At 41.7% G+C, this 14190-nt stretch overlaps 1 protein-coding gene across 1 annotated transcript in view; it reads left to right on the top strand.

The window, feature by feature from the left end:
• Positions 1-1492: 1492 nt before the first annotated feature.
• Positions 1493-14190, top strand: part of tesk1b (testis associated actin remodelling kinase 1b) — a 34338-nt gene continuing 21640 nt past the window's right edge. Inside the window, exons 1-2 of the mRNA XM_085349512.1 lie at positions 1493-1694; positions 5645-6217. Of these exons, the coding sequence (XP_085205638.1) occupies positions 6029-6217 (189 nt within the window). The 5' untranslated portion in view covers positions 1493-1694; positions 5645-6028. The remainder of the gene's footprint in view (positions 1695-5644; positions 6218-14190) is intronic.

Raw genomic sequence — 14190 nt, 5'->3', positions numbered from 1 at the left:
ATCTGAAGTCCGTGTCAGGACAACAAAAACTAATCAGAGGTTAAAATGGGACACATCAGTCGCTCACGTCACTGGGGAAGGCTCAAGTCTAGTACAACTCAGGGAGGTCAGCGGGGGTCAGAATAATCCCCCATCTCTCTCTCTCACACACACACATGCATGAATGCTTACACATAATCCCCACAGCATGCTCAGTGAAGCCCAGCCTGGACTCACAGCAAATCAACAGTTGTTGTGATGAATAAGTGATCAGCAGGACTGAATAATAAATGACATGTTTTATTATAATGTGACTTCAGTGTTTTATTTTTTATTTCCCCTGCTTTCAGGATAGAGCTCATAAGGAAGAGAGCCACTAGCCTCCAGCTGTATGTGATAACGATGTGTCGCCACCCGAAGTATGTGGCTGTGAGGTGTGAGATGGCTCCACGCCATATGATGGGCTTTTTTTTAATGCCTCTCTGGCATCCAGAACCTTCAGGTGCCCCCAGGCAGGATTCACAGTTGCCTGTAATGAACATCAAAATAATTTCATGACTGAATCTCATCTTAAAACAGGGACATTTATTTATTCAGCTATTTGTTTTACTTTACATCACCGGGGTTGATTTGGTTTGTACTCAGTTTGACTAAAGTTGTTTGTTTTATTGTATTTAATATTCTGTGCTGATATGAATTAACCTACTCTGTAGGTGAAAAACATGTTTGCAGCTGCATAAACGCACAGAACATTCAATGAGCCATTAAAGGGCTTTTTTTCTATGCACGTGAGCCTCATTATGACGCTACCCTGAGTATTTAAACCAGTGTAAAAAAGTTTTAGGACACATTAAACCATAAATGTCTTAACATAAGAGAAAAAACTGTAATTTCAACACCACGTCTCAAGATTTCTATGTAAAGATGTGTAAAATTATAGAAAATGACAGAGAAAATCCTCCTAGCTCATTATGCACCCTGTCTTGTATTTATAAGACATACATGTTTTGTTGATTCACAGAATTTTTTATTTATGTTTATCTGTTACTTAATTCCTTTTTGGTTCAGCGTGAATAGCTATGTGGGAGCAATCAGCAGAAAAGGCTTAAAACCGATGAAAATACAGTTAAATGTCCAAAAATAAAAGCCAATCACATTTTCCAGCCTTTTAGTGGACCTGATTGGAGTCTTTGCTGGGCCAACTGTAGCCCCAGAACCTAATGTTTGACACCCCTGCATTATATCGTGTTTATTGCCACTGAAATGTCTTGCTGATCTGTTAGAAAGGAATCATAATAAAGATCGTGTCTAATATACAGCTCAGGGTTTCCGCACAAACGGACTCCTCATCTTCTCCAGACACTAAGCGCATGCACGCAGCAGCACGACCTGGGGCACTTCAGGCGCCCCCACAGGTGCATTTTTGCGGTGATCACGTGTGTGCCCGCCCCGCTCAGCAGCCTCCAATAAAGCACGGCAAAAGTCACCGCTCCTCTCCCTTCTAGCAGCCAACACCGCAACGAGGGAGGCACAGATCGGCAGCGGTGACGTGAAACGAAACAAGCACCGAGTCCGTACCCGCGGCTCCAGGAGGCTTAATTGGTAAACTAAAGCTCTCGGTAACCGGACGCCGCTGGTGGTGCTGGCTCGGAGCTCGGCAGAGGACACCGGGCCGTCCGGCGCATGTCGAGGTTGTGTTTTTCAGAGAAGGCCAGGTAAGTCAGACCCTCCTCCTGCTTTGCGGTGAAGCACGTCTCCGCTCTGTTTCAGTGCAGCTTCTTTTTATGCGTCAGCGTATTTCTGTTTGAACCATGAGTCTGATGACCATGTGTGCGTGCGTGCGTGCGCTCGTGTCAAACTCAGCTCACCTTTAGCATCCATAATTTAGAATCCGCAGTGAGCAATGCTCCGGGTTTTTGCGGAGCATCAGCACCGGAGGCACACACGCGCTGTCTGAGGATTGCTGAGAAACGACCCCCCCCCCCCCTCCTACCCTTTCGGCGTGACCGTGGGACCATTAGAGCTGTAAATGCCGGCTGAATCAGCTGTAAAAAGCGACTGTGTGTGTGCAAAGTGCAAGCAGCGGCAGCCAGGGCTGATATGTCTGCGTTCTGCGATGTTATCAGAGAGCAGGACATGGCAGACTACCCCAGGAATGAGAAAAAGAAAAGATATTTAGACTCCATCGTGGAAATCCATTCTACAGACTTCACGAGTGCACATCATGTTTCAAACTGGTGTCAAGCCAGCCTCCAATTCGAGACTTGCAGTCAAGCCAGCCTCCAGTTTGTTTTACGTTCCCTGTGTATTCAAAGTATTACGGGAATGGATGTGGAAACCGGATTTCAAAATAAAAGCCAACTTCGAGTGAATTAACAGATATGTTAAGAACATAATAACATATAATTTAGGCTTCTTTTTTTTTTTACAAACTCTAATGTTAGATCTATATGACACATATCTGACTTGCTCCTGGAACAATTTCAAAATGCTCTAAAATGGAAATTTCCTGTTTCCACAGGGTAATTCCACCTTAGATCAACAGTATACAGCCCCACAGTGATACCATATCAATATCAAGTCATTCTGATTATGTCTTCCAAAATAAATGCCCTTTCAAATTGAGCATATACGGCCTACTTTTTTGACGATTTCAAAATGTTCTTAAACAGAATTTTGCTGTTTCCACAGGATAATTTCACTTTAGTTCAACAGTATACAACCTCACGATGTTACCATATTAATATCAAGTCATTCTGATTATGCCTTCCAAAATAAAAGACTTTTCAAATTGCCAAGATACGACCTACTCTTTTAAAGATTTCAAAATGCTCTAAAAGTGAAAATTGCTGTTTCCACAGGATAATTTCACTTTAGGTCAACAGTATACAACCTGACGATGTTACCACATCAATATCAAGTCATTCTGATTTTGCTTTCAAAAATAAAAGCATTTTCAAAATGCCCATATCTGACTTGATCCTGGAACAATTTCAAAATGCTCTAAAATGGAAATTTCGTGTTTCCACAGGATAATTCCACTCCAGATCAACAGTATACAGCCCCACAGTGATACCATATTAATATCAAGTCACTCTGATTTTGCCTTCCAAAATAAAAGTATTTTCAAATTGCCCGTAGACGACCTACTCGTTTAACGATTTCAAAATGCTCTTAAATTGAAAGATGCTGTTTCCACAGGATAATTCCACTTTAGATCAACAGTATCCAACCCGACAGTTAAACCATGTAAATTTCATGTTGGTCTGATTTCGCCTTTCAAATTAATGGCCCGTCGAATTTGTCCATATGTGATATACTCTTTCAATTATTTCAGAATGTTTTAAAAATGAAAATTGCTGTTTCAACACATATTGGGTTTTCATTTTGAAAAGCAAAATCAGACTCAATTGATTATGACAGAATTGAATCATAAAGATGATGTAAAAGGAAGCCGAAATTGCCACTAGGTTGTAATTGATAGTACATTTATATTTTAAGTCTGTGGAAAGATGTCATGGTTGGTTTGCAAGCTGTTTTGTAATTTCTTTATTTAGAATGATTTAAAGTGAAATTATTCTGTGGAAACAGAAAATTTCCTTTTTAGAGCATTCCGAAATCACTGAAAGTTAGGTAAGTTATTGGCATTTTCAACAGGCCATTATTTTGGAAGGCAAAATCAGAATGACTTGAAATTGAAGTAGTACCATGGTGTGGATGTACACTTTTGATCTAACATGGATTCATCCTGTGGAAAGAGCAAGTTTCATTTTTAGAGCGTTCTGAATTCTTTAAAAGAGTAGGTCGTATATCGGCAATTTGAAAAGTCTTTTATTTTGGAAGGCAACATCAGACTGATTTGATATTGATATGGTATCACTGTGGGGTTGGATACTATTGATCTAAAGTGGAATTATGCTGTGGAAACAGCAATTTTCCATCTTAGAGCATTTTGAATTCGCTCCAAGAGTAAGTCATATATGGGCAAATTGAAAAAGTTTTTATTTTGAAAAGCAAAATCAGACTGACTTGAAATTGACATGGTAACATCGTGAGGTTGTATACTGTTGATCTAAAGTGGAATTACCCTGTGGAAACTGAAATCTTCCTTTTTAGAGCATTCTGAAATCACTGAAAGTTAGGTAAATTATGGGCATTTTCAACAGGCCATTATTTTGGAAGGCATAATCAGAATTACTTGAAATTGATATGGTAACATCGTGAGGTTGTATACTGTTGATCTAAAGTGGAATTACCCTGTGGAAACAGGAAATTTCCATTTTAGAGCATTTTGAAATCACTGAAAGTTAGGTCAATTATGGACAATTTAAAAAGGCTTTTATTTTGGAAGGCATAATCAGAATGACTTGATATTGATATGGTATCACTGTGGGGCTGTATACTGTTGATCTAAGGTGGAATTACCCTGTGGAAACAGGAATTTTCCTTTTTAGAGCATTTTGAAATCACTGAAAGTTAGGTCAATTATGGACAATTTGAAAAGGCTTTTATTTTTGAGAGCAAAATCAGAATGACTTGATATTGATATGGTATCACTGTGGGGCTGTATACTGTTGATCTAAGGTGGAATTACCCTGTGGAAACAGGAATGTGCCATTTTAGAGCATTTTGAAATTGTTCCAGGAGCAAGTCAGATATGGGCAGTTTGAAAATGCTTTTATTTTTTAAAGCAATATCAGAATGACTTGATATTGATATGGTATCACTGTGGGGCTGTATACTGTTGATCTAAGGTGGAATTACCCTGTGGAAACAAGAATTTTTCATTTTAGAGCATTTTGAATCGTTAGAAGATTAAGTCAATTATGGACAATTTCAAAGGGCCATTACTATGAAAGGCAAAATCAGACTGACTTGATATTGATATGGTATCACTGTAAAAAGACTGTGGTTGGAAAGTGTTGATATAAAGTTCAAATAGTATTTGGAAATACGACTTTTGCTTTTAAGAGCATTATTAAGTCATTGAAAGAGTAGTTCAAAAATGAAGATTCACAGGGCTTTTACTTTGAAATCCAAAATAAGATGGCCTTGATAGTGACAGGGCACAATTAGGGTACAAGGCTGTGTCATATAGATCTAACATTAGAGTTTGTAAAAAAAAAAAAAAAAGCCTAAATTATATGTTATTATGTTCTTAACATATCTGTTAATTCACTCGAAGTTGGCTTTTATTTTGAAATCCGGTTTCCACATCCATTCCCGTAATACTTTGAATACACAGGGAACAGAAAACAAACTGGAGGCTGGCTTGACTGCAAGTCTCGAATTGGAGGCTGGCTTGACACAAGTTATTTACATGGGTAATGTAAGAGTCGCAGTTAAACCCAGCCACGCTTTTCCAAAATCGTCTTGTTTTATTTTTGTGACATATACGATGATTCGTCACAGCTGTAATTAAAGTATTGTCCCCCTCAGCACAAGCAGCAGGAGTTTTATTTACAGACTGATCGCATCAGACGCGCACACTTTATGATTTATTGAATTAACGCCCCTGTGCACGCTCCGCTCTCCCTCTTTAGTTTCAATAGGCTGGAGCTCGAGTGAGGCAGGTCTGCGCGCACTGGAAGCCTGGGATTCAATTGGTGGAAGTAGAAAGTGGAGCCCCGTCCTCCTTTCTTTTTCTTTTTTTCCTTTGCTGCAGGAGGAGCAGACTTGGAGGAAATTGAGAGAGACGCCGCTCAGCAGCAGCAGCAGCAGCCTGCGCAGTTTAGGGAGAGAGCACGGCATGAGGGACTTCACCCCCAAACTGCGCACCGACTCTGCAGGATGCACCCCTGCAGCTGTGTAGCTGCTTGAGGACGCACTGAGACGAGCTCGTTCCGGACGTGTGCAAGAATCTGAGGGACTGGGCTTGACTGGTTTCAGACCGCAGCTGCAACATTTGGTTTATCGTTCCTGCTCTCCTGAGAGCCGTGCGCTGTGGCCTTCTAGCGGACATGGGAAATGTAAACAGTAGTCGGGCTGGATTTTAAACTACGCACACGTCCCAAGTCCGCCTCCTCCTCCCGGGCCGTCCGAGACGGAGATGGAGACGGAAAGGATCGTGCATGAGCAGGAGGGAGAGGCTGAGCCGCCCATGCACCACGTCCATGGAACCAACCGGATTAGACCGTCCTCATACCGGGCCCTGCGCAGCGCCGTGTCTACCCTGGCCCGCCTGGATGACTTCAGCCGCGAGAAGATCGGCGCAGGGTTCTTCTCTGAGGTGTTCAAGGTGAGAAAACGGGGTCTAAACGGGGGGACGGGACAAGTTTTCACTTAACTTCCACGAGCTGATTTTGAGTCTCGTTTGTGACAAGCTCGAAGTTTAACGTGCACATCCTGCTCTGAGTGGAGCCTCTAAACTTTCAGTATTTTAAGACTGCAAATAGATGTACTTCCTGACGCCCCAGAATGAGTTGTTGACTTCCTGTCAAGTTTCTTGATGGTGCTGAATAACTGCTGAGGAAGCTGATGATGCATTTTTCTTTTTCTTTTTTTTTGATGGATGGCATCATGGTGTCCACACCTGTTTGCAGTGACCCATTAGTTGGTGAAAGATGGACGCAGTGTTTTGTTTTTGCCTCCCAACCCCGTGTGTAAGGGGATATGGTCAGTGCAGGTAGATCATGTACACCTGTAAGGTGACCCTACTCCTGACTCTGCTTGCACCAGTGGCCTTCATCCCCTTTTGTCACGCTGCCTTTTCAGTTGTGTCGAGCCTAATTCTGAGGTACGCCTCGTTAATGATGGCTCTGAGTTGCCAGGGTGTGATGGCGTGAAAGAGATCACTCCAGGAGGAGCTGGCTGCGAAGAACCTTAATGCAGCGTAGCAGGTATAGCTTTAATCTCTCGAGTCTGTTTCATCACGGTTGTCTAGCTGCACCAGGAGCTCCCGGCAAGGTGTTTTAGCAGGTGTTTGTCTTTGTCTGAGGAGATTTTGTCAGCATAATGGTGTCACAACTGTCCACAGCTCAGTTATGAAATGTTACAGGTGTGTAGTTGAATTGGCAGGTGGGTGTGGCGCGACCTAAGACTTTATTAGGCTTGATTCAAAGATTATGAGGATTAGGGGGTTTAATCTAGAGCATACTGGGGCTTTATGGGAGCACTTGTTGTCACTGTTGATAAAGCTGATGTTTTTTTGCTGCAGATTAATGAGCTAATGGTTGCAGCTCTGTATTTATTCGCTGAGCAGCAGTGCAGGTGACTGCAGCAGCATTTGGTATAAATGAACAGTTCAAGCTTCGTTTTTTTTTTTTTTTTTGTTTTGTTTTTTTAAGAATCTAATAGGATCAAAGTTGGAACAATAATTTAAGTAGGTTTCGTTGTTTAATGAAGGCAAAACGGCCTCATTTCTAATCATTAAGTTGACTACCTGCTCTCTTAAGCGTTCTGATGAAAGGTGTTTGCCGTTTAGTCTGTTTCTTCTTTCATACAGACTTGGAATTAACCGAAGTACTGCTAAAACCTAAACCCCCAAAATTCTCAGGCAGCGCAGTTGTCAAGTTAAACGATCCAGCTGTAGTATTTTATAATGGTGTTTTTTCACACCCTACATCACACTCGCATGTGATTCGACAGGCTTTTGCAATAAATCTGCGTCTTTAAATTGAATTTACTGTGCAAAAAATAATTGTTAGACACTATTCACTCTATAGGTGATGAAGGCATTCCTCTGGGGTTATAGCTTCTGTATATTTTTTTAATAAACTGTTCAAGTTTTATTTAATTTGGTTTTATGTTGGTAGAAGGAAATGAACTCTGGGTTAGTGCGTTGGACTTTGTTTAACCTTTTAAGTGGTCGTACAAATGTCGGTGTCAGTGAGGTTGCTGGTGGAAATAATTTGGGTGCAGCTCTTATCGTGTGCTCTGCTCGTATACGATCGCCACACTTCTAGCAGCAATGCTTCATAGGCTGTATGTACCAGCCTGGACTTAATGACTCTAATCTAAAGCTTTAGAGTATTCATAGTTGCATTTAAGTTGCAGGTGTGGATTTCCTCCATATCACTCCTGTCACAAGTGTCTGTGTGTGGCTGGTCAGGCTTTCTGTGTGTATGTATAGAAATAGAAACACTTGTATGTTAACCTGCCCTACAGTAAATCACTGCCTGGCTGAAGAATTTCTTAATTATCAGTTGATGTGTTTGACTTCAAAAATCTAAAATATTAGAAAGGGACAATGTGATTTAATTTGGTAAATAGTTTATCAAAGGATTGCGAGCTCTGCTGTTCAATACTGACGTCAGTGCCTATAAAATAAACACTCCTTAAAGGTAAATCTGTCTACAGTAATGACTAGTTCTTGTTAAGAGATTATTTTGAGCTCCTTCATTTTGACTTGCCAAACACCCAGATGAGGTAATGTGTCTGATCTTTGGATCTGTGGTAACTCACAGGTTAACAGCTGGCTGTAAACGGCTCCAGTTGTTTTCAGTGTGATGATCTTGTCTTTAAAAGCATTAGTGGGACTGTAGAGGATGAATTTGGTCCTCCTGCAGATTGTTGCACAACTAAACTCGTGATATGAAATCACATGGAGTGGGTGCATAAGATGCTGAGTACAGTAATTATTTCCATCATCGATCATACTGTTGAACAGGCGTTTGTCAGAAATGGTGGCACATGCTTATTGTGGCAAATCATGAAAATGAAAGGGGTAAAAAACACAAAATGATCAGTTTCATGTAAGGCAAAGAAAAGCAGCAAAGGTTTTCATGTCAAAACGGGACATTATTTCAAATATTTCTAAAAAGTTGGTCTCTACTTCTAACATTTTAAAGGTTAAAAAATTAATTGGCTGGGCTGTGGAGTCTAATGCCGTTTTCACACAGGCTTTGGAGGCCTGGACTTATCTACACGCGTAACCCAGTTGGCGTGCACGAGCGATCACAAATGACTCAGGCATCAGGTGCCCTTTATCACGTCCGTTCCTTGGTACAAAGTTTAAGGAAAAGTGATGACTGTGCAGCATCTACGCCGTCTCCTGTGCGCTCTGCTCGGGCCAGCGGATTTCCAGAAGGGGGAAGTCCTGATGATCATTTGTGCATTCATTTGTGAAATAAGAATGTTGTTTTCACAAGAAGTTGACTCATTATACAAAACACGATTAAGTAAAAATATCTAATTCTTGCTTTTGAGTGCTTCAGTTTAAAAGAAGTCCGGCTCAGGTCGACCTTCACTAAACGAGGCTTTTTGTGTTCGGACTTCACTCTTTGTGCTGTTCTCGTTCTCAAGGAAAATGTTCTTGAGGCCACTCGGCTTCTTGAAGCCACTCCCTCAGCTTTGCCCTTTGAATGGCCAATGAGCATGCAAATGTCACTGTGCTCACTGCAGGCTTGTTAAGTTGCCAATTGAGTCTGGATGAGTGTGCTCTTTGATAGTGCTATATAAATGCAAAATTGTTACCACAGCTATCAGTCATATTTATAAAGTGTGCTGACCGAATAGTCGCTCCTGTGTCCGGGTTTAGCCCGGAGGAAGAAGGCCCAACTGTTCTGCAGAAAAATCCCCCTACCTGATGTTTTGTTTATGAAACTTTACTAAACTGAAAGTGTGTATGGGCCACACTTTGAAATGGATGCTCCTGCACTTACAAAGGCCTCCTGGCCTCCTGCCATGTGTGTGCTGCTGTTGTGCTTCAGATCAATGGTGACTCGCAGCAGCACAAACGGGCAGCCATTCACATCTCCAGAGTGAAATTGTGCAATCTGGGAGGGGTCGGGGGGGAATAGAGGGCAGGGCGATTTAAAAAAAAAAAAAAAAAAAAGAAGAAAAAAAGGAGTGCACGTGTTAAGACAAATCCTCCAGGTGCTGTAATTTGTCTTTTTAATATTGTTCAAAGCAAAGTTCTGGACGTGTCTGTCTGTAAGTGCCAGCTTTTGCACTTGTGCAATACTCCTAATTCATCAGCCTGATAACCCAGAGGCTCGAAAGCAATAAAGCGCCCATTCACAATTAAACTGCATCATAAGCCAAAGGTTCAGTTAACTGTAGGATGTGGTTATTTATTCTGTCCCTTTCTCAGGGCTGCAGGGAGTTGAGCAAACAAATTGGATCAATTTCTAATTGGATTATTGTTTTACTTCATATTACTGCGTCACGCTCCGGCTGTTTCTCTCCTGATAATAGATGGCATGTTTGTGAACGCAGAGAACGTTAGACGTCCAAGAACAAGCACACGTAGAAGATTTGGTTCTCATTTGGACTTTCTCCATCATTTACATGAGACATGGAAATCTCAGCGTCCACAGAAAATCCCACTCTGCAAAGGCAACTTTGGTGTATCATTTGATGTTTTGTCTGTTCAGACAGGACATGAAATTGTTATATCTCGTGTGTGTGTGTGTGTGTGTGTGTGTGTGTGTGTGTCCAGTCCATCACAAACCTCAAGTGCTTGAGGAGTCTGAGGCTGGTGATATTACGTCACATTCGTGGCACAACCGAATTCACAGATCACTGACTGTATATGAAAGTTTCCATGTGGGTTCCACACATCGAATTCAGCTCACTGTGGCTCTGGAAGTTGTTGCACACAGGAAGTGACGAGGAACCGGATCCCGGGCTGAAGACGTCACGTGACTGCAGTCACACCTGAGCTGCAGCACACCTCGCTCTTAATGTGTGAGGGCTCTATCACGTCTTGTTCTTTCAGTTATAAATGTAAAACATGAACTGATAGTTGGCTGGGTAAAGGTAACATTTGCCACCTAGATATGGGAATTAAGCTGGTTCCAGATCCTTCAATTCATTGGACTTGTATACCTCAAAGCTTATCAGAGTATCTATTATCAGTGCTGGTATGTGTGTGGGGTTTTTGTGTTTGTTTGTTTTTTTGTGCATAGCTAAACTGTGATGTCAGTCTCATGCCATTGCACACCTCCACATGCAGTTTTATTCTCTGCCGCTCTGCTCTGTTAATCAGTTGGTAGTTGATGCTGAAAACTTTTCTTTCCCACACAGAAATTCGATCACATAAAGTAGCTGGTGAATAATCGAACCTTTAAGTAGAATAGGCAGATGTGCTGCTGTCAAAGTTTTATCTGTACTCATCCATAGTTCTTCCTCCAGGTATAGCTAAAATGATTTAATCTCATTATTTTTGACCTGTCTATAAATACATGACTGCCTAATTTGTAAATTATATAAAGCAAAATTTAAGCTGCTAACAACTGCTGTGCATTTGCAAGCCTCTTTGCAACCCACCTCCCTTCTGGCTTCTCCTTTTCATGCTGTTTCTGATTTAATCAGTGTCCTGTTACTGATGCCTGCCCTGCTGTGCGTCCTGTCCCCAGTTTTCCAAGTATGTGTATCGAGTTCCCAGAACGGAGCCATACCAGCAATTATAAAATTACTGCAGATGGACCACTAGCAGTCTTATTTTTCACTTACTGTGCTCCTGACTGAGCTGAGCTTAATAAGGTCAGAGCCCAGATGTTATCTTTCAGTGTAGCAGTTGTAGTAGTTTCACCAGTGCGTTCCAGTCTTTCTGCTCATTACTACAAGCAGCCTGTTATCTTAGTGTTATATTTAACAAACATGCTGTACTTGATATAATTCCCCATTTCCTGATTGCTTTATTCTTTTGGTAATTGAGCTTCAGCATCACTGCCAGTTTTCTCACAAACACTGAATTTCCATGAAACTCCTCACTGTAAGAAAGCCAGTCTTCCTGGTAATTATCATACATGCTGTGATTAGCCCGACTGGAGGCTGTGTGTGCATTTGTTTTGGACTCTGCCTAAACCTGATGTAAGATAACAAGCTCATGGAGAGTAAGTGGATAAGAAGTGGGATTTAGGAGTGTTGTCCCTGTGATTGAAGTGTGTCGGTCAGCTGTATGTGACGAGTTGGTAAGATGAAGGAAATGGTTTGTCAAACGCTGCTGTGCTGCTGCTGTTTGAGTGTTTATCAAGTTTATATCTGCCATCAAGACCTGTTGCTAGGCAAAAATTCACTATCATCAGCTATATTTGGCTTCTAGCAATTAGACTGTTTCCTGCTTTCTTAAATGTAGGGATTTTTTTTCTTAAAAAAAAAATTGTAATAAGGGCTTTGATATTTGAACATTTTAAATCAGGTTTAACATAGAGCTAGATTATTTTCAGCCCACCCGCTATAGTTAACAAGCTGTCATTTATCCACTATTTGTAGACCTGAAATTAATTTTGTTTAGTTTGCGGGTTATATGTACATTATATTTAGCAAATAAACGTGCTAGCTAATAAAGTTTCTTCCTTAAATATTCCTTAATAGAGTATGCTTTGTAGGTAGGTTGTATTTTTATTCAATTTCAGGATTATTTTATTTAAGCCACTTAACATTGACCTGTGAATCATTTAGGTACATAAAGATGCCCAACTCGATAAATGAGCTTGTATCGTCTGCATATAACAAACAGCATGGTAAACAATGAGACTGAAGTTATGTCTTTTGGCACTTTGTTACTGGCAGCCTGTCACAAAAACACAGAACTTGTTCCAATTTCATTAGTTGAATCTAGTGTGTGTGTGTGTGTGTGTGTGTGTGTGTGTGTGTGTGTGTGTGTGTGTGTGTGTGTGTGTGTGTGTGAGAGAGAGAGAGATATAAAAAATTGAGGAAAACTGGGCAAGTAGAGGACAAAAGATGTGTCAGGACTGGGGAAAAAAAACATCTACAGTAGATTAACGATATCTGAAAGTCCTTAAAGTGGGAAAAATCCAGCACAGGACCTGACTGATGCATCTGGCCCTTCAGTCGACCCATGTACTGTTCACTGAAACCTCATCAGAAATGGTTGCAAGTCTTACAGTGGGGCAAAAAAGTATTTAGGCAGCCACCGATTGTGCAAGTTCCCCCACCTAAAATGATGACAGAGGTCAGTAATTTGCACCAGAGGTACACTTCAACTGTGAGAGACAGAATGTGAAAAAAATCCATGAATCCACATGGTAGGATTTGTAAAGAATTTATTCGTAAATCAGGGTGGAAAATAAGTATTTGGTCAATAACAAAAATACAACTCAATACTTTGTAACATAACCTTTGTTGGCAATAACAGAGGTCAAACGTTTACTATAGGTCTTTACCAGGTTTGCACACACAGTAGCTGGTATTTTGGCCCATTCCTCCATGCAGATCTTCTCGAGAGCAGTGATGTTTTGGGACTGTCGCCGAGCAACACGGACTTTCAACTCCCGCCACAGATTTTCTATGGGGTTGAGGTCTGGAGACTGGCTAGGCCACTCCAGGACTTTCAAATGCTTCTTACGGAGCCACTCCTTTGTTGCCCGGGCGGTGTGTTTTGGATCATTGTCATGTTGGAAGACCCAGCCTCGTTTCATCTTCAAAGTTTTCACTGATGGAAGGAGGTTTTGGCTCAAAATCTCACGATACATGGCCCCATTCATTCTGTCCTTAACACGGATCAGTCGTCCCGTCCCCTTGGCAGAAAAACAGCCCCATAGCATGATGTTTCCAGCCCCATGCTTCACAGTAGGTATGGTGTTCTTGGGATGCAACTCAGTATTCTTCGTCCTCCAAACACGACGAGTTGAGTTTATACCAAAAAGTTCTACTTTGGTTTCATCTGACCACATGACATTCTCCCAATCCTCTGCTGTATCATCCATGTGCTCTCTGGCAAACTTCAGACGGGCCTGGACATGCACTGGCTTCAGCAGCGGAACACGTCTGGCACTGCGGGATTTGATTCCCTGCCGTTGTAGTGTGTTACTGATGGTGACCTTTGTTACTTTGGTCCCAGCTCTCTGCAGGTCATTCACCAGGTCCCCCCGTGTGGTTCTGGGATCTTTGCTCACCGTTCTCATGATCATTTTGACCCCACGGGATGAGATCTTGCGTGGAGCCCCAGATCGAGGGAGATTATCAGTGGTCTTGTATGTCTTCCATTTTCTGATGATTGCTCCCACAGTTGATTTTTTTCACACCAAGCTGCTTGCCTATTGTAGATTCACTCTTCCCAGTCTGGTGCAGGTCTACAACACTTTTCCTGGTGTCCTTCGAAAGCTCTTTGGTCTTGGCCATGGCGGAGTTTGGAGTCTGACTGTTTGAGGCTGTGGACAGGTGTCTTTTATACAGATGATGAGTTCAAACAGGTGCCATTCATACAGGTAACGAGTGGGGGACAGAAAAGCTTCTTACAGAAGACGTTACAGGTCTGTGAGAGCCAGAGATTTTCCATGTTTGAGGTGACCAAATACTTAT

The sequence above is a fragment of the Diplotaxodon limnothrissa genome, linkage group LG3 (genome assembly GCF_057381915.1).
Source record: "Diplotaxodon limnothrissa isolate DT_005_m linkage group LG3, D_limnothrissa_male_GT1.1, whole genome shotgun sequence".
Classification (NCBI taxonomy): domain Eukaryota; kingdom Metazoa; phylum Chordata; class Actinopteri; order Cichliformes; family Cichlidae; genus Diplotaxodon; species Diplotaxodon limnothrissa.
Note: the sequence above shows the minus strand (reverse complement) of the source record. Positions and strands in the feature narration are given on the sequence as shown.